The following is a 19,373-nucleotide window of genomic DNA, read 5'->3' as shown; positions in this document are numbered from 1 at the left end:
ATTTGCCCTAGATATTTAATTTGTTGCTTTAAATATTTTCTTTGTTGCTGTTTTTATATTGGTGGCTTGTAGAATTAATTATTCTTAATACAATCAGCTAATAAAGCTGAAATAAATGAATTAAATATTGGCTGAACACATCTGGAAAGGGTGATGTTCATTGGAAAAGATAAAATCTGTTTTGAAATTTATTGGTTGTACTTTGTGACAACAGTTTTTATATGCCGATAATTTTCATTTAATGGTCTGCAGGTTGTAAACAGACTTTTAGATTGGCTAAATCCAAGAACGGTGTTCACCTTGTGGAATTATAAAACATAGATAAAGTAGCAAACATGTTTCAAAAGCTGTTTTAAGGTTGGTTAGTAAAACTGCATGCATTCAGGTAAGCTTTATTCAGCCTATTACAACATGAAATACTGAGATACGTACACGCTTTGTATCAGTTTTAAAATAATTTTTTCTTTCTGGAATTGATTTTGAAAATCTGCATATTTCTCAAGTTCTTGCTGTCACCTTGTTCTGCTTTTGCATGTTCAATGGCACAAATCTTCCATACCTGCTATTAATCCCTTAAAGCAAAAATACGCAAGGCCTTGATGATTTACTTTGTGTCTGACATAGGGGGCAGAGCTCAACAGAAGAGCGGACCTGTTGTGTTAGCAGATGAAGTAAAGAATCCAGCAATGGAGAAATTGGAATTGGTGAGAAAGTGGAGCCTAAACACTTACAAGGTATATATTTGTGTGTGTATGTATAGATTCTAGAAGCGAGTTTGCTACTAGATGGCACTAAAGCTTTCAAAGTATTGGACTACTGTATTAAGGCAGTGAGCATCAGCAAGAATGCATAGACAAGGCTTAGTTTTCTTTCAAGTCTAACATTCTTTGTAAGCATTTTTAAATCTTTGGTTTTAAGGGGAAAATCTTTCCATAGGTGGTATTGATTTAAGAAGGCAAAGAATGTTCCATTTCTAATGTCCCCGTCAACGTACAGAATGTACAGATTTCAGGACTGATGCTTATAATTAAGTCTTTTTGCTATCTTTGAGTTGATTGCTGATACAATAAAATTTTATCTGATGGGAAAAAGTCAGGCCCACTTACAAGTTCCATACTTGTTAATTGCTATTCTGATGTTTTTGTTCTGTCTTGGCTGATTGTTTTTTCTTAGTCTTGGAATTGTTGCTTTGATTCATGTGTGTTTTACTCTTGATTGGTGCTTCTTTGTGATCAATTGGGATTTGATGAATTTAATAACACAAGAATAAAGAAAAGGTGTTTAAAACACAGCAGTTTGCCAGAAGTGACTCTCATTAAAAAGCCATAAGATAAGGAAAAATTGTCAGGGAATACATTACTGTCAGCAGTTCTAAGCAAAGACCAGTTTTGAAAAACAGCTTTTTGTTATGCTTGCAACTTAAACGATATAGGTGTGGACAGATGGGCTCTGCATCGGTGGGTTCTACATCAAACCATGAGGAAAGGAAGAATCTGTGGAAAAAAAACTTCCCTTCTAAAACACAGGTCTGAATCCCTCCAGTGTTAAGTCCAGATAAGGACTTCCTCCCCAGTGAGGTTGGGAAGCAGGGATGGAGGCATTCTACCCACTAACAAATGCTTATGGTGTTCTTTGTGCCAGAATCAGAAGTTTTTGGTTTGTTTGGTTTTTTTATGTCTAATTAAACAACTTTTAGAATTTGTACAGAAGTCTTGTCAGCTGCTCCTGGAGCATGCTGTGGTCCAAGCAGAATATGTGCTACTCGGCTGAAGCTGTTCTTTAAAATTCACTAAGAAACATTGACTCTTGAGGTTGAATCTGCTATACCGCTATTAAATCGGGAGAGGACTTGACCTTATTATCTCTTTTTGGTGCCTTAATTTAGAAAAAAAAAATGAAAAAATTCCCCATGTCTCAACTGCAGAATGATTGAAATCCACTTATGTGAACCAATAGCTGGAGGACTAGTGGAAAATGCTGGGAAAAGTGGTCTTAGATCCTTGTTTAGAATGTGATTTCTTTGGCAGCAGTCTTTGCAAAGTCTGGATTTTTAGATTTCTTTCTTGGCTTAAACCTCCCCCTCCTTGAAATCCAGTATCCTGCCAGTTATGGCATAGCAAACAAAGAATAAGACTTTCAGAAAACTAAATGAATCTGTATTCTTGAAATCTATATGCTAGAAGTTGTTTTCCAAATATGCCTAAGGTAATAGGTCAGTTAGTCTTTCTAGAATCCCATACTGACTTCTTGTGTGTGATTTTTTTTTTTTTTTTTTTTTTTTTTTTTGGAGGAATAGGGTTGTTCAGAGTGCACGTATGAATTTATTCTGAATTGAGGGAGCATCATGCAAATGTTCCTGGAGATGCCATACACTTGAAAACACTTTGTATGTAGGCTACAGACAAAAAGCATATTTGATCTGACTAAGGACGGTATTTCAATTTGTGGACATACTGGCTTGCTTTGGTTCCCATTAGGAAGTTCGTGGGAAGAAGTCTACACTTTAGCTCATAATAGCTAACTGATCATAGGAGATGCAGATATAAAGGATAGGAGTAAATGGTTGGTGGAGGGAAGTCAGCGACTGAACCCCTCTGAGCTGAAACCCGTGCTATACAATGTTCCAATTTGGCAAAGGGGAGTCAGTGGTGAAACTTGCTGTCAGGAAGCTCTTTATGAATCTGACATGAGTAGTTCCTCTGTCGTGATGTCTGTATTGGGAGCTGTGAAGCGCAAATTACTAATACATTCAGAAGTCATACCCATCTGTGAAAAGATGATTAAGTATGCCTTCGTATATATTGGGTACCTTGCTTTTTGTCCCATATGCATTTCTGTGAATGAGAAACAATCCCTTTTGTTAAGGCTTATTTTTTAAGAAACTGTTTCCAATTGAAAAAATCACAGGAGGGTAAAGCTGCTCTTCTGCCTAGTTAACCATGGACTTTTGTAGACTGTATTTAACTTTTCCCATAATTTATAACTTAAGATTATTCTGTTGCCTTTGCAGCTACTGTCCCTCTTCAGTCTCCCAGTCTCCCTAGTAATTGTGAGTTAGCATCAAAAGAAATTGCCCTTCATTCCATAATGCAGTGGCAAGAGCTTTTTCTGTTCCTTCCCCTACCTCCCCCTTTGGATGAGAAAGGCATTTTCAGTTTAGCAAACAGACCTAAGCACAAGAAAGTTGTGACTTTTCCAGCAATTCTAATAAAAAACTTACCTTTTTGTTTTTCACATAACTTCTTAAAATTTGAGGGAGGAAAAAACCCAATATACCTGTTTTACAAGCCTTTCTTTAATGCTGGGCTGCTAGTGGAACATTTATTTCTCAGGCGTGTCCAGTAATGTCTCTGTTCATCTTTTAACATGTGCAGTTTTAAATATATTTCTCTTAAATGTGTTTTGGTGGTGGTGTTTTTTCTTTGAGAGAGTTACACTTTGCCTTGTGTGACTTTCTGAGAAGCATGGTCTTACTCAGAACAGCGTTCTCCTTTAGAACAAAGCAAAATGGAGTTAACATGTGGAATTTTCTCCATTTGCTAGTGAAACTATACAGCAACATGTGTGTCTGTACTAGTCCGCTTAGAACCAGAGTAAATCAAAAGAGATAATGCATCTTCTCAATTATTCTTGTTCGGTCTCAGTGTTCAACTTCAGCTACATCTCATTTTAACGAAGTGCGTAGTGTAAGTCTTTGCAATTACTAGTTTTTCCTCACTTGTCACTGCTGTGGTTTTGGTTGTTACTTCTGAAGCAAATATTCCTTGGCTGAAAATAATTCTTTCCTTTGTAATTTATTCTTCCTTCCAAAAATTATCCTTTCCATGATTCGGATTTTTGTCTTGCATTTCCATAGGAGGAGGTGTGTGTCTCAGCTTTTTTGGAAAGTAGCCAAAATTTGTCCATCAATTCCGTAGCTCCTAGTGAAAGGCTTATTTATGCTCTGACCACACTCATTGCTCAGCTGTGTTTTGTGTTTTCCGTTGCAGATGTTGGTCGTAAAGTTGTATTCTGTATTGATAAGAATTGTTATGCTCTCCCAAATTTCTGATTCTTGACAGGCAAATGTCTCCTAGATTAGCTGTGCTCTTTCTTGCTAATTGGTTGAATCTAATGAAGTAGCCCAAATAGTCTGTACCTTCCCATCTTAAGCTTATGAGTTATGACCAAGTCATTCTGCTTTATCATTCTTGAACAGACCTGAAAGTTCTAGCAGGTTAAACGTGTTATCTCTTTTGGATGCAGGTAAAGACTGGACTAAACTAAAGTCCTTGAATTTGGAAACACTGGGAAATCCAGTGCTGTAATGTATTTGGGGAATTTGTTCATGTGGGACTTAGTTATCTCTTCACCTCTTGGGACCACAGATCAACTTCAAGTAGCTTACCGTAGCAGTAAATAATTCCTGCTTTCCATAGAGAAATTGTCCGGCTTTGCTAGACATCTGCTTTACAAACTACTTCTCCCATGTCTTGGTCAAGGGGACCCCTGGGGTGAATCTCAGGAGGCTCACTGCCAGGCTGGGCTCGGATCTCTGGCAGAGAAGGTGTTGCGGATGAATGGAATGTGGTGCAGCCTGAGCTGTCACAGCCCTTGGCTGGGTGAAAGTGCTTACAGCCTTGTCAGAGTGCATTCTCTGCTCACTGTGTTAACGAACTGCAAATCTGTTAAGAATATGACTTGTGACAGAAAAGAAATAGTGTAAGTCTTTGGGACAATCAGCTCCACTTCATAGATGTGTTAATAATGAGAAATGCATTTTAATAGTTTTACATACTCCTCCGTTGGCCTTCCTGGCCACCTGGGCACGCTGCCGGCTCATACGCAGATGGCCGTTTTCTGCCCCAGGCCCTTTTCTGCTGGGCAGCTTGGCAGCCGCTCTGCCCCCCAATTTCCCATTCAGTTTTAAAAAACATGCAGAAACCCACCACCTCCTTACTTTTCCCGCTCCACCCCCCAAAAAACCCCCACACAACCACCACCAACAAAAAAAAACCCACACCACCCAACAACAACAACAAAAAAATCAAAATAACATTTTTGGAGAACATAACATGGATGATCTGGAATTGGATGGTTAGTAAACAAAGCCCAAAAGATCACTAGCTAGATATTTTTATGCAGAACTAGTAATACTCCTGTTAACTGACTTTAATGCAGTGGGCTAAATTACTTCTTTTAACTTAATGAGATTCACCAAACCTGAAAAGAGATGTGTTCTTTTACTTGAGAAACAATTAGTTATGCTCTTGATTTGCTAACTTGAATATTCATCCTAGTAGGAGTTGAGACTTGTCCAACTGTTCTTGCTGAGTCCTGATAAACTTCTAAAGACTGTGTTGTTTTTTCAGTTTGTTGTGCAAACTTATATTGGGACGAGTGATTGTGAAAGAATCGTGTGTAATTATACGTCCCTTGAAGCTGAAAATGGGTGTATGCTGTGTTGTCTTGAATATATTTGATTCTTAATAATTTAAATTATTTTTTTCCATAGTGTACACGTCAGATCATCTCTGAAAAATTGGGTCGTGGCTCAAGAACAGTAGATCTGGAACTAGAAGCTCAAATAGAAATATTGAGAGATAACAAAAAAAAATATGAAAATATCTTGAGACTGGCACAGACGCTGTCCACACAACTCTTCCAGATGGTACATACCCAAAGGCAACTTGGAGATGCATTTGCTGACCTGAGTTTGAAATCATTGGAACTTCATGTAAGACTTTTATAGTATTAAAAAATAAAATGGCAGAGATGAAGATAAGCCTAATTGACCCGTGCAGGGTATATAGTAGTTAGCAGCTACTTTTCTAAACATTGTTGTTAACAATACATTACATGCTCTTTGTGTTAAAAGCTTATGTAATTCACTTCAAACTATAGGAAATTATGGAAAGTACTGTAGTTCTATAATGTTTCTTAAATGTTTACCTTTAGCTGACGGTCTGACTCAAGAACTGACAACTTTTCTTTGTATAGGAAAATGCATTTTGCTATTAATTTTGCTTCTAATGAAATGTCATCAAAGTGTTGCAGAGTGTTACGTCATTTCAATTACAGGATGTCTTTGGGGAATTTGCCTGGGAGTAAGTAGAATAGGGCACGTTACTTCACTTGTGCACATTGAATGTGAGTAAATTATTGTTCTGTAGCATATTTAAGCATTGAGATTTCATCTCAAAGCCTTTTTTAATCAGATTTTTGCCACTAATAGGACTAATGTCTGTATTCTTACGTGGTTGGAGCTTCTGAGAGACACTCGATCTTTAGATACCTGCATTTGGGTTGTTATGATTCCTTGGTTTAGAAATGTATGTATCACTGGCACTTTTTGTGCGATTAAAAAAACTGCCGTAAAGAGAGGGAAGGGTAGATGTGTACAAACCATAGTAGCTGGCTTGCTTCTACATTGATTGTTCTGTAGTTCCAAAGTTAAAGCAATTTGATAATGCTACCCATGCTTTGGAAAACCAGTATAAAGGGGTTTACTGATTCCATAAAACATAGCTGCTGAAACAGCCCAAATTATCTTTGTGATTATTACAGCTAAAACATCTGTCTCTCTATTTTTCCCTCTTCATGAACATCTATTCCTGTTGAGTTTCAAGGGAGGAGGTGCAGCTCATGCTTGCACAGAGGAACCTTAACTGATAGCTAGCTCAAAAAATTTGAGGTTCCTGCAGTGGAGGACAGGAACTTTTAATATTACAGTCTGACAGATGAAAATCTGTGAAAGCAGAGCACTAAGAAATTAAATCATCTGCTAAAGGAAGAAGTTCTTAATAATCAGTTTACTCCTGACACACATATGGGCATGTGGTTTGTGGCAGAACTTAGTGATTGTTATGAAGTTTGTGCTGAAGCTGGGTGTTTCTTCTGAAACTTGGATTAAATCTGGCATCATGCTGTTGTTTAAAGAGTTTTCTTTTTTCTTTTTCTCCCCCCGCCCCGGCCCTGAATAGTTTGTAACTTCCAAAGGGAATACTGTTCTTCCAGGTTCTTTCAGCATCTTGTACTGGTCTTGGAATTTGTTTCAGTCATTCATCTCTTGTGTAGATTATTGAATGAGGCTGTTGATGAAAATCAAATAAAGGTTTCTGCTGTAATAAAAGTTATCTAACCTTTGCCTCTTGGAGACTTGCCTGATGTTTGTCTCTTTCCTCTTTGTGTTTCCCCTTTGTTTAATCTTTACTGTATTACCATCTGTAGCCTGGCCTGTTCTTCTTGGATGTTTGGATTGCATTGTTGCCTCTAAAACTTGTGAAAGACTGAAAGTAAAATTTCTGAACAGTTAGTCTTTAATGTTTAACGTGATAACAGTATAATTTTTTTTAAAAAAAAAGACAACTAAAAAAACCCCCACCAAAATCTACACCACTTCTTAAGGTAATATTTCTTATTTTTTACATGATAACAAAATGAGATCTCAGTGTGGGATCTGCAGAGGTATTACTTAATATGAATGTTTTGCTGTTTCTCTTTTGGATACAAAGATAACTCCTGGTTCCAGGCTCTTGTGCCTCTAATTACACAGACAAATGAATTCCAATTTTAATTGACCTGTGCATAGAGTATGAACTGAGTATAAACGCTTTGATACAAAAAGGATTTCCTGTCCATTTCATAAGAGGTATCTGCAGAAGTCGTGGACAAAACTCAAGTTTATAGGAAAATGTAGGACAGTTTTGGTGACTAGCGTGTTTCTTAAGTGCTGCAGGCCACTGAAGTCCCATCCTTAGCCCCTTCCTTTGAATTGGTAGCGTTGCTTATTTGGGTTTGCGATGATCTGGGTCAGAGGATCAGCTGGAAAACTAATTGCAGTTTTGCCTGCAGGAGGGAAAAGATGGGCCTAGACACTGCAGCAGCAGTCCTACTGGTGTTGTCTCTGCCTGTATGCTGCTGTTTATTCCCTGTGATAGCCTCCTGTGTTACTGTTTAGCTGGCAGTGTTAGACCAAAACCAGCTGAAAATAGGCTATTTTTTTTAATTTCAGCAGGATCTGTAATGGTTTGGCTGACTGCTTTTGCCAGCCCAGCAGCTTTGCAAAGCAAAGGTGACAGGTCTTTAGAGGTGTTTACAGGCCTTAACTCATGAAAAATTGCCCTAAGTTCTCTCCTTTTTTTTTTTTTTTTCTTTTTCTTCAAATTGCGTGCTTTCACTGCACCTCCTTTTCTAGAGGATTCTTTCCTTACCCTCATGAGGTCATGAATGTTAACATGAAATATCATTTGGCTTTGGTGTTCGTGTCCTTGTCAGATGAAGGGAAACTGGGAGAATACAGCACTTCTGAGTCAGTTGTTGGCAGGGTGCAAGCCTAAAAAGACCAAGTTCCAAATGTGAACCTAGTGTGTTTTACAGCTATTACAACCAGAGATTGTACTCTTTTGTGAGAACTCCCATCTGCAGAATATGAAGATGCCATATGGATGACATAAATATAATAATTGGTCTCATTTGGCATCCATGCATTAGGAAAATCTTTGCAGCCTTTGTCAGGGCTTACGCTTCTGCTAGCAAAAAGACATGAACAAACATATATCTAAATGTGACTTGGAAATGCCTTGGAAATAATTTTGCGCTTGTCACTTTAGAATTCATGGCTGAGCTACATTACAGTTTTTATTTGCTATCCATTATAATGCCGTGCTCTTCAATTATTTACAGCCTGTGAAACTGTGATAGATGTTGGGGCTTTTTGCAGTGCCCTTTTCCAGAATGTAAGAATAAAACTTAATAGCTAATTAATGCTGTGTGCCCTTGTGAACTTAGTTATATTACTGTATTTAATGTAGTGGTGTCTCTATTGGTATTAAAGCATTACCTGGACAGCCACATGAGAGATCCTGGATTAAACCCCTGCTGAATGACAATATAAAGATTACATTAGCACTTACTTTTAAGTAACATTCAAGATTTCTGAGTGCAGGAAAATCACATTATAAAATAGGATTTGACATGATGCGTGGTAACAAAATTGTAAACCATAGTTTACTGATGTTAGATCATTTCTTGAAAACTGGGAACTGAATATTGTATTGAAATCATATCTGTTTAATCATAACCATACCCAAATAGAAGTGAAAGAACTACCACATCTGTACGTTTGGGTTTTTTTATATATAGTTGCTGATGAATGTTATGATTTTAAATGATCTACAGTTTTGTTTTCTCTGCTCTTTGTTTATAGGAGGAGTTTGGCTACAATGCAGATACGCAGAAACTTCTAGCTAAAAATGGAGAAACTCTTCTTGGGGCTATTAACTTTTTTATTGCCAGTGTGACTACATTGGTGAATAAAACAATTGAGGATACATTATTGACTGTGAAACAGTATGAAAGTGCCAGGTAGCTATTCTGTGTCTAGCTGTTTTCATTATGAACTAACCTTCAGGAAACAGACTTTGTATCAGCTTAGTCCTTGTATTTAAGTGACTAACCTGTCAGATAAAAACCTTATAACACAACTTTCATATAATTAAGATTTACAGTTAACTGCCTTATTGCACATATCTTCAGATGTGTTGTGAATATTCTGTTGTAGACTTAATTTTACTTGTTAGCTCTAGGAGTAATAATATGTGTTTTCTCCTGTGTGCTAGATTAAGCTGGCTTTCTAAGCAACGTGACAGTGTAACATTAACCCTTTTATCCAGGTACATTGTAATAGATAAAATGACCTCTTTGAAAAACATTTAATCTTGCGCTTCTGTTGATGCACAATATGTGCAATTCACACCAGTTTTTTTCACGCAGAAGTTGCAGGCTTGGTCACAAAGGAGAATATAAAAAAAAAAAGAATTTCTTTGTGAGTGAAATCATCTAGCAGTAGATAAGGGGTTTCCTGCCCTGGAGAAGGTTACTTTCAGATGTGGCATGGTACTCTAAAGCCAGGTTCCCTTTTCCTGCCAGAGTTTGGACCTGCGGTTCTTTCCGATGCCTGGTTCCATTTAGACTTTCTTTCACTTAATAGGACAAAGTTGTGTTTCTTTTAATTTGCCAAAAGATGCAGTTTATGCATGTAATTTTTTGTGATTTTTTTTTTTAAGATCAAAATTTGCAAGCCACTTGAGTTTTGAAGTCATCCACCTCCCCACCCCTTAAATTGTTCTGTTCTAGTGCTTATTTATAAGCAAAATAATGTTATTGTTATGATATTTAGGTAAACTTTCAAAAGGCATGAAAGGCAGAATTAATATGAATATCATGTATTGTTTTATTTTTGACACTAAAGCATTTAAAAAAAATTGAACAGCCAACCATTTCCCACAACTTCCAGGTATCCCCTTGAAAATCTGTACAAAATAAATCTGCTACAATTGTTCTTGCCAATCATTTTCATTACCTGGTTCTTCCCTCCTGAATTACCTTCATTACTTTCCTTTTCTGTTGATTTAAAAAAATCAAGTATTTTGCCACTTCAATAAGGCGAATAAATGACAAATGTTCTTTACTTGCGTAGACAGTCCATCATTTTGCTGTGTGAAAATAGGTCACATTTATTTCTGTTCCTATTCTTCCCTGTCCTGAGTTGCACTTCAGCGTTCATCTGTTTCCCTCTTCTGTCAATTCCGAAAAGGAAACAAACCAACAGAGAGTCAAGTCATAAACTCTAAATCAAGCCTGAGTCATAGTGGCAATAAGAATCGGGAAGAGCCCTGTGAATATTACTCCTTTTACCTCTGAAAATACTGTATTTTGTTTTGGAGCAGTTAGACCAGCTGAAAAGTTGTTTTTCATAACCAGATTTTAATCCTGATTGATTTCAAGTTTTAGAAGCATCTGTGAGAAGGCATATTTGAAAAGCCAGAAATAGGTTGGTTTGTTCCATTAAAATTGCCATTACACGCTGGTGTGTTAGGCTCAATTACTTGAAAGCTGCAAAGAAGTATGGAAGGAAGAGTGAAGCTTTGGGCAGGGCTGCCCATGACCTTGGAGTGATGGGTATTGTCTGTTGCTTCACCTCGTCAAGTGCTAGATGGCTGTGAACAGAGGAGTGCCTGTTGCACAAGAGAGGGAAGAGAAAACTTAGGAGGCCGTTACTACATTTGTCTTACCCGTTTGCAGTAATGTTATAAAATATAAAATCGTTTATCTGGCAAGGATCCAACATTTGGTAGACTTGCATGTAACAGTGGAAAGCAGAAAATTAATTTAGTGGTACAGTCTTCAAACAACTAGCATTCCATAGGTGCTTTTCCCACTTATAAATGCTATATTTTGATTAATAGAAAGCTTGAATTAAACTTGGAAAAGAAATAATTGATGTTTTCAAATAGAAAATGAATATTCAAACTGATTTCTATATTTAAAAAATACTGAAAGACTTTTTTTTCCCATTAAAATGAGAAAGAAGGTATGACTGGTTCATCTCTATGTAATGAAATGGTACACTCTAACATGGAAGGATATCAAGGAGGTTCATAACTTTTTAAATAAATAGGCTGTATAAAAACTAGCTTGTTTAATTAAGAAATTGTTAGGTATCTGGGGGCAAGAGCTTGTACCCTAATATAATTTTTTTTTTTTGCTAGGAGTATCTGGAATAGATAATTTAGAGAGAAGGAGAGTAAATTAGAAAATATTTTTCATCAGTCGTATCTGGAAGTGGGATATATATCTGGTGCAGAATTGGCTTAAGTACTTAGATGGCTGTTAGTCTTAACCTTGTGTCTTTCTCTTCACCTGCCCCCTTCAGTGGTGGTAGTGATCCAGAGAGTCTGACTTGTCTAGGAAAACAAGATAGGCCCTCAGCAGAGTATAAATAACGCGTCATCTTTTTACAGCCTGTTTATCCATAGGGCAGACAAGTTCATGCAAAACTGTTTGTGGAAAAACTGTAAAAGTGTTCCAATTAATGCATACAGAGAAGCCTAGAGCATGCTGAAAAAGCCATGGGACGAGGTTTGGTGTAAGCGAGCCATTGCTCAAATCTGCTTGAAGGGCATGTCTGGCTGGTGGTGCTTCTCTTGCTCTCAACACAAACTGTTCACTGAACTAATTCAACAGCAGAAGAATAACCTGGGGGAAAAAGCTAACTAGCTTGATCTGGGTTACTAAGCTGAGATGTCTCGGGAAGGCTCTGACCACTGAAGCCAGCACAAAACAGGGTTGGGAGCATGTGGCTAAGACAGGAACAGAAGAGGGAGGATGCTTGTTGAGGCAGATATATACAGTGTACTTAAGGGTGTGGTTTTGTTTGATGAATAGGAGGAGGGGGAAAAAAAACCCTTGCCTAAGTTTTTTATTTTTTCCATACTTGACTGTTTTGTTCATCTTCTGTTGTACTTGGCCCTGTATGTGAGGACTGTTTTGAGACACTTTGCCTTTAGATATTTTTTTCTTCCCCCTCCTCCTTTTTCTTCGCAGGATTGAATATGATGCCTATCGAACAGACCTAGAAGAGCTGAATCTTGGCCCTCGTGATGCAAACACTCTGCCAAGGATTGAGCAATCACAACAACTCTTTCAAGTGCATAAAGAGAAGTACGACAAAATGCGTAATGATGTATCTATCAAATTGAAATTTTTGGAAGAAAATAAGGTAAGCTATGATTTCTGATGTTACGTTTAGGAGTTTTGTCCTGGAAGTTTCTGCTTTGCTAGAAATAATTTAATTGTTAGATCTTAAAATATATCTTAATTTAAAAATAGCGAGCAAAGAAAGCAAGCTGAGTTTTCTGAGTTCTCGCTGTATCACTGGAGGACACACTTTGAGAGCAGGCAACCTTAAAAGTCCGTATCAAGCTGCTCCAGCTACAAATGGCAAACATTATGGCCACTTGTATAGATTCTTGTTGATATGGGAGCTTCCAAGTTTGGAAAAGCATTACTTTTCAAGTTTATTGCACTTAATAGTTACATGAGTCGTATAACTACTGATTTAAGATTCAAAGTAGTACTTATGTTTGACAACACTGTCGTGGAGGGTATGTTCAAAGAAAGTGAGAGAACTGTAAGGAGGCATCTTCAAAATTAAGCTTTCTTTAAACTCATAACTTGGAACTGAGAAATACAATTTTCTATAATTAATGCCCTTATAGTTTCTTAATTCTAAACACAGCTCTTGAACTGTTGGCTTGAAGATTTTTTTTTTCTCATATATGTGTTCATTCCAGCCTTACCATTTAATCTATACCCTGTTCGTGATCGAGAATTGTCATACAGAAAACACTTTTAACCTGTGCTTTCTTTGGTAAAACAAGCCTTCTAAATTGTTTCTAATTAGATGTAAAAATAGTGGTCTTTCAAGATCTGGTGTTTGTTCATACTCATATAAATGAAATGGTTATAATTATCTAAGGCTATATTTCCTATGTCTTCAGAGGGAGGAAAATAGGATCAAAACTTACATAAAAGGTAGCAGTTTGTTAGTTTGTCAATGGCTAGCAGTGGGTTAACATTTTCAGTATGAGTTAATTCATATATTTTAACGATCTCAACGTAGGTAACAACTGCTTGTCAGAGAATTCAGGAGTGGCCCCAAATGACAACAGTAGCAAACCGTGCTGCTTGCATGGAAGGAGGAGGCTTTAAGGGAAAACCACAGCAACAAACTAAACAGATTAAAACTGATTATTGTCAATTCTTGCATATATTATCACATGTGCAGTTACATCAGCTACTTAGAATAAAGATGGAAGACAGGGAAGAAACAGAAACCATCGACAGATGAGGAGAAGAAGAAAAAAGTGGAGAAAATCAACAAACCTTTTGGTTTCCAAAACAGCATAAGCTAAAAATGTAGCTTGTGAGCACTGTTACTTCATACAGACATTTGCATTAGGACCAGGGATCTGGAATCACAGCCTTTAGGAGTTGATGAACCAGATAATCAGATGATTAAAATCTGGTATTGCCCTGACTTTCATTTGTTGTTCTTGCTGAACTTGTAGCCCATTGACTTTCAAATTGAAAAAATCCATATTGAAATTAATTTTCTTGAACAAGCTGAAGCGTAGTCTAAATGCTGCTACTTTATGCATAAATTTAAAAATGCTCATAAAACCTGAGTTTTAACTGTGTTAGGTTGAAAATGGATGTACTGAAGGTGTCTCCCCTCCCGCCCCCCCTTTTTTTAACGTTCTAGTAAGTTGTTTGCTTCTGTTGAAATTGTTTGATCCTTCCAGCTCATATCTTTATAGCAATTCTGATGCTCAAGTTCAAATTGATTGAAAACAGCACTTACCCTGCTTCTTCTTGGTTTGCATTAACTGTATAGCAGACTGATCAATTTGTGTTCATATAGATAGGAAAACTTCAGAGTGAAAGCATTTTATTACCATTTTGTACAAAAAAGTTTCCACATTTTTTTAAAAAACTAAATGAGGCAATTTAGAGAACACTAAAGAAACTGGCTTCCTAGTGACAGTCTTGAATTAGATCAAGCATCCTGTTAGCAGTCACAGCCTACAAATTTTGTTTCTGAAAGAGATTGTTTTTTCCTTCCTGCCTTTTCTTTTAGATTAATACAGAGGGGACTTTCACATGCTTAAGCCTTTTTATCACTGGTTGACATTTCTCAGTTTTGACACTAAAGATGTCAAAATATTTACTGAAGGGTGTATGTAATTTTGTTCCCAAATAAGCCATAGAAAGGACTTCCTTTACAGTCAACTATTGGCTTCAATGTAATTTTCTACTGAGAGAAGCTTTACTTTGGTGGGTTCTATTTATTGTATAGGATTCTCCATAGTAAACTATATATAATGTTAATCCCAATCCTAAATTTTCATTTCAGGGGCACTTTTTTTTTCCCAGCTCACGTCTGTCTGTGATAGTTTTTGTTCTGTGCCCGGAATGCTTCCTGGGGTTTAGTGGGAGGCAGTGGTTATCTGGGAGATGAAGTTCTTACCAATCTGACATCTTCATTCCTTTCTCTTTTGTCCACGATTATTTATTTTTTTTATTAATGTCAATGGTGGGGAGCTCCTGTTAGACCTCATACTTGTCCTGCAGCTAGTATTAAGAAATTGGAATGCACAGTTGGTTTGCCAGACAACTCTATAACCATTATAAACATTACTTTTATCTGTGTACAAAGTGGCTGTGACTGCTCTTAAGTCACTTTTTATATTGTGAAGGATCTTTAACTCAATAAGCATAGGATCAGTAAGTATAGGAACTACATTTTAATTTAGTTAGATTTAATAATGTCAGATTTTTCCAAAGGTACATGGTGACAATTGCTATCAGCCATCATAATTTAAACATCTGTAAATACAGCATGTGCCTAACATGAAAGAGGAGAAAGAAAGGAGGAAGATCACAATGGGTACTGCTGTAGGAGTGTGTCTACAACAGAGTTGTTTCAGCTGTGGGAATAGTGTGCTGTTTAGGAGAGGGCTTAAACTGAAGACCATATATGATGTGGAAGGGCGATTTTGGTATTGTTAAGCTGTTACAGTAGTCCCGGTGAGGGAGTTAGACTGACCCTGTATTCTTGGTAACATGAACCTGCTATTTTGTGTGTCTATCCCCAGGACCATGTTGATGCCCATTTAATGAAATGGGAGATCAAAATAAAGGAACATCAGACGGACAAAATACTGGTTTTACTCACTCTCGCAAAGAGCATTTCTGTAGCCTCTTTTAGAAAGCGTGTGTTTTGCAGGCTTACTGTATACAAGGCAAGTGAAGGTTAGTATTTGAGCAGCTGTATCAGGGCTTGCCAGACTTCGTTACAATACACTAAACATGCAAATGTCTAATAGTCAACATTATTAGTATGTATTGTTGTGGTGCTGAACCCAGATGTGAATTAGTGCTTGTTCAGTCTAGTTAGGGAAGCCTTTTTAGGTAAGAAAACGGTACAGTATCCATATATTTTTTTTCTGTTGTAGATTGTAAACCTTTGAGCTTCAAGTCTTGCATATATTGATACAGGATGTAGTACAGTGTAGTCTCAAGCTTAGTCGTTATCATTTCTGTGTTGAAAACAGAATTGTGTAATGAAACCTTGCCATAGCAAAACAGTTAAGCAATTTAGGGTTTAATTTTTTGATTAGATAAATCATTTTATGATTATCTCCCAATAAATACGTTTTTACAGTCTGACCAATATTAAACATTTAGAAAAAAGAAATTGTGTATTTTTGCCTGTCAAATTAACATCAAAACAAAATCTTAGATGTTCTTTTGTAAATGTACCTAGACTAGATGCTCTCAGTGATGTTCCTACTCAAAAATTTTGTCCCGTATTTGGTTAGGCATGGCATATGAGGAGAGCGGGGAAAACTGGGAGGTGATTCAATCTGTCGCTGCAAAGGAGCTATAAAGCCAGTTTAACTGGCTGGTGGGCTCTGGTCGGTCTGTGTTGCTGCAGGTGTCACCAAACAGCCATAATCAAGCTGGTGCTACATTTGGGGGAAATAGGCATCACGTGATTGCAGTCGCTTTGTGCCTCTTCTTCTGGGTTCATATGTTAATATTTCAGTTAAAAGCCCCCAAAGGTTCTGAGAACTGTCTTACAGTAAACCTGGGATTGCAAGTTTCTGTCTGTAAAACTAAGATAACAAGATTTCTGTTCACTAATTTCATTATAGCATTTGATCTTGAAATTAGAACTGATCTTTTTATTTTTTTTTAATGTTGCTGCAAAGTTATATTGGTGCTATCCCCAGCTGGCAGAGTTCTGCAAGTAGTTTGTGGCGTTGGATAATGAGTGTAAGAGCAGCTGCAGTCAAAATTCATAGCTTACAATACTTTTTTGTTTTGTTGTTGTTGTTCTTTTTTTTAAAAAATTATTTTAAAATAAGGCTGGTGGCCTGTTCTTAGCTTAAAGATTTCTGCCACTAAAAACTTTTGAAAAGGCATCTTTCTGAGAAAGGAAGAACTGTTATTCATGTCTGTAGTTGAGAAATGTCAAATACCATTCTGTGTAGAGAAAGAAATTGAGTGCACTTCTGTGAGTTATACTTGAGGAGTTTGAAGTTTAAATTCTTGCTTCTACAAATGAAGGCAGTATGCAATGTAATGGAAACCCAGATGACGTAACTGTTTACACCAAATAACCTCAAATAAAGATAGCTAGGAGAAAGGGTCGTGGTGGTTGTGAGGAGGTACAAACCAACAGAAAGAGTAGAATGGGCGTAGTCTTTTTGGTTGTTGAGATGGCTGGAACAGTCTGAATGAGGAGGCTGTAAAGAAATCTGTGCCACAGAAGATAGGGTGTTCACAGGGAGTCAGCGGGGAAAAGGACAATATTTAAAAAGAAATTAAATGTTAAGAGCATCCAGAGGAAATGTGAAAACTCGAATCCAACGTATAGTGTCTTCTGTATATGGAACTTAAGTTGTCTGTTTGGGGCATGCCTGGTTTTTCTGCTTATCCACAAAGTTCAATTTTGAGACATAAGTTTGCCAAGTCTATTACGGGAGTGCTTACTCTGCTCATAATTAGGAACAAATAGGTGTGTGTAGTTAATTAACAAGGAACAATGATTTTAGATGATGTTCAACTGTAAAATATGATGGCTTTTTGACAGACATGCTCGTCATACATTGGAATCCATATTTTAGCAACATACCATTAACATTCTTTGATTGAAAGGGAAATCTTCGAATGCTCCTTTAATGAACAGGTGCTACAGCTTTAGTGCTCAAGACTTGGCCTTCAGCGCTGCTGTCTAACAGTCACTTCAAGGCTTTGCTGAAGGAAAAAAAAAAAAGGCAAAAAAAAAAAGCAGTCCCTTCATCCTCTACCCCCCTTCCCCCACATTTGCCTTCTCTGTCGTGTTTACAAAAGTGTTTTTGCAGCTGTGCAGAGAATCAGATTGGGGAACTGATCCAGGTTAAAGCAACTATGTTGTTGTCTGGTTGGTTTTAATCTAGATCTGCTCCCTGATCCAACCGACTGCATAACTGCATGGGTGTTTTGCCAACAGAGGGCTAAGGTGAAACACAGTGTGGAAGTAGGAGTCAGTGGCTGGATATGGGAGTGGGTAAGGCTGAGATTCAGGGCTGAGATTCTTTCACGGGAAGACTGGCTAGGGTTGAACTTGGCTTTAAGTGAATACTTGTCATCCAGTTCTTAGCTGTGACTGCAGGTGTTTCTGCAGTGGACATCGGGTGATTTGAGATGTTACAGCTTTTTCTCTTTCCAAAGAGCTTCTTTGTACAGCGTCAGACAGTTTAAGTGGTCTTTTTCTTGAAATTTAATCTTCAAGTCACCTGAATGAAGCTATGGATAAGAAGATCCCCACATCACTTTTGGGATTTGCTTAGCAATCGGCTTCTGAAGGAGGACAGCAGAAGTTGTAACACCTTGAACTTCTGCAACCAGTTTGATAATGATCACAAAATTTACACCACAGTGATCTGGCTTGGGGGTAGAACCTCATACAGTGAGGTAGCCCTGGTAGTTCAAAAAACTCCACCAAAACAAATCTTTTTTCAGTTCGAATCACCTGCCTCTACGCTGTCAGTCCCTGCCTCTGTGTGTGTGTGTGTGTGTGTGTGCACGTGCATACCTGAGCCTAGACCTGGCTGAATTTCTAAGATTATCAGAAGACTTCAGGGCAGTTCACAGAAGCTTTGTGTTAAAAGCTGCCCTAACAAAGTACCAGTTTGGTCTCAAATGGATGAACTTGGGATGGGAGGGTGGGTTAATTACCTATCTTATTTGAGTTCCTATAAATAGTATGAATAACACCCTTGCAGCATTTTAATAATATGCTAGAACAGTGAGTGTACCTCTGTGTAGAAACCCTGCCTTGGATTTTTTGGAGTCTTCCATGTTGATGATGAAAGAATCTGCTCAAGAAAAAGACTGTACCTGCTAAATTTTTTGCTCTATAAACTTTTAAAAGCAAACCATTTATGTTGTTGTGATGTTTTCTACTTGTATGATGTAGTATTTTGGGATGAACATTTTTATAGATAAAAAAGTATTTATATACGTATATTCCCATACAAACTGAAAACCAGGCACGTCTTAATTAATGAAATGAGACTATTAGTAAAAAAAATAATTGTATATGCATAAAAGACATTTCAGCTGTTAGTGCTGAAACCTTTATTTACACCTGCATACATGCACGCACACACACACATCCTCAGCCCTTTTTTCTCAAGGCATTTCATTTTAGAAGTATATTATAACACTTCTGTGTAATCGTGTAAATGTTACACTCTTCTATGTAACAGCATGTCTAATATATGTTGGGGTTTTTAAAATTGGAGATCTTTTCTTAAATGAAGGCAATAAAGTGTTTCTGTATAGAGTTGCATGCATTTCAGAAAGGCGTGTTAGCTGAAGAACCTGTTAAAACAGGCATGGCCAACTGGTAGGCACAGTCCAAACCTGGGCCAAGCACAGTTCTGCTTTCTAGTGTGACAGAAGTGGATTATCCCCTGTGGCTTATGCTGAGAGATGAG

The 19,373-nt window shown here is 37.4% G+C and overlaps 1 protein-coding gene across 6 annotated transcripts in view; it reads left to right on the top strand.

Moving 5' to 3' along the window:
* Positions 1-19,373, top strand: part of ARFIP1 (ADP ribosylation factor interacting protein 1) — a 44,276-nt gene that overhangs the window by 22,237 nt on the left and 2,666 nt on the right. For 5 of the 6 annotated variants that reach the window (XM_037378575.1, XM_037378601.1, XM_037378590.1 and 2 more), the window contains 4 exons: positions 625-734; positions 5,495-5,716; positions 9,188-9,345; positions 12,367-12,541. In XM_037378575.1, the coding sequence (XP_037234472.1) occupies positions 625-734; positions 5,495-5,716; positions 9,188-9,345; positions 12,367-12,541 (665 nt within the window). Of the gene's footprint in view, positions 1-624; positions 735-5,494; positions 5,717-9,187; positions 9,346-12,366; positions 12,542-13,609; positions 14,074-19,373 lie in introns of those variants that run through there. The other variant, XM_037378580.1, reaches the window with a different exon arrangement.

This window comes from Falco rusticolus, chromosome 1 (genome assembly GCF_015220075.1).
Source record: "Falco rusticolus isolate bFalRus1 chromosome 1, bFalRus1.pri, whole genome shotgun sequence".
Lineage (NCBI taxonomy): Eukaryota > Metazoa > Chordata > Aves > Falconiformes > Falconidae > Falco > Falco rusticolus.
Note: the sequence above shows the minus strand (reverse complement) of the source record. Positions and strands in the feature narration are given on the sequence as shown.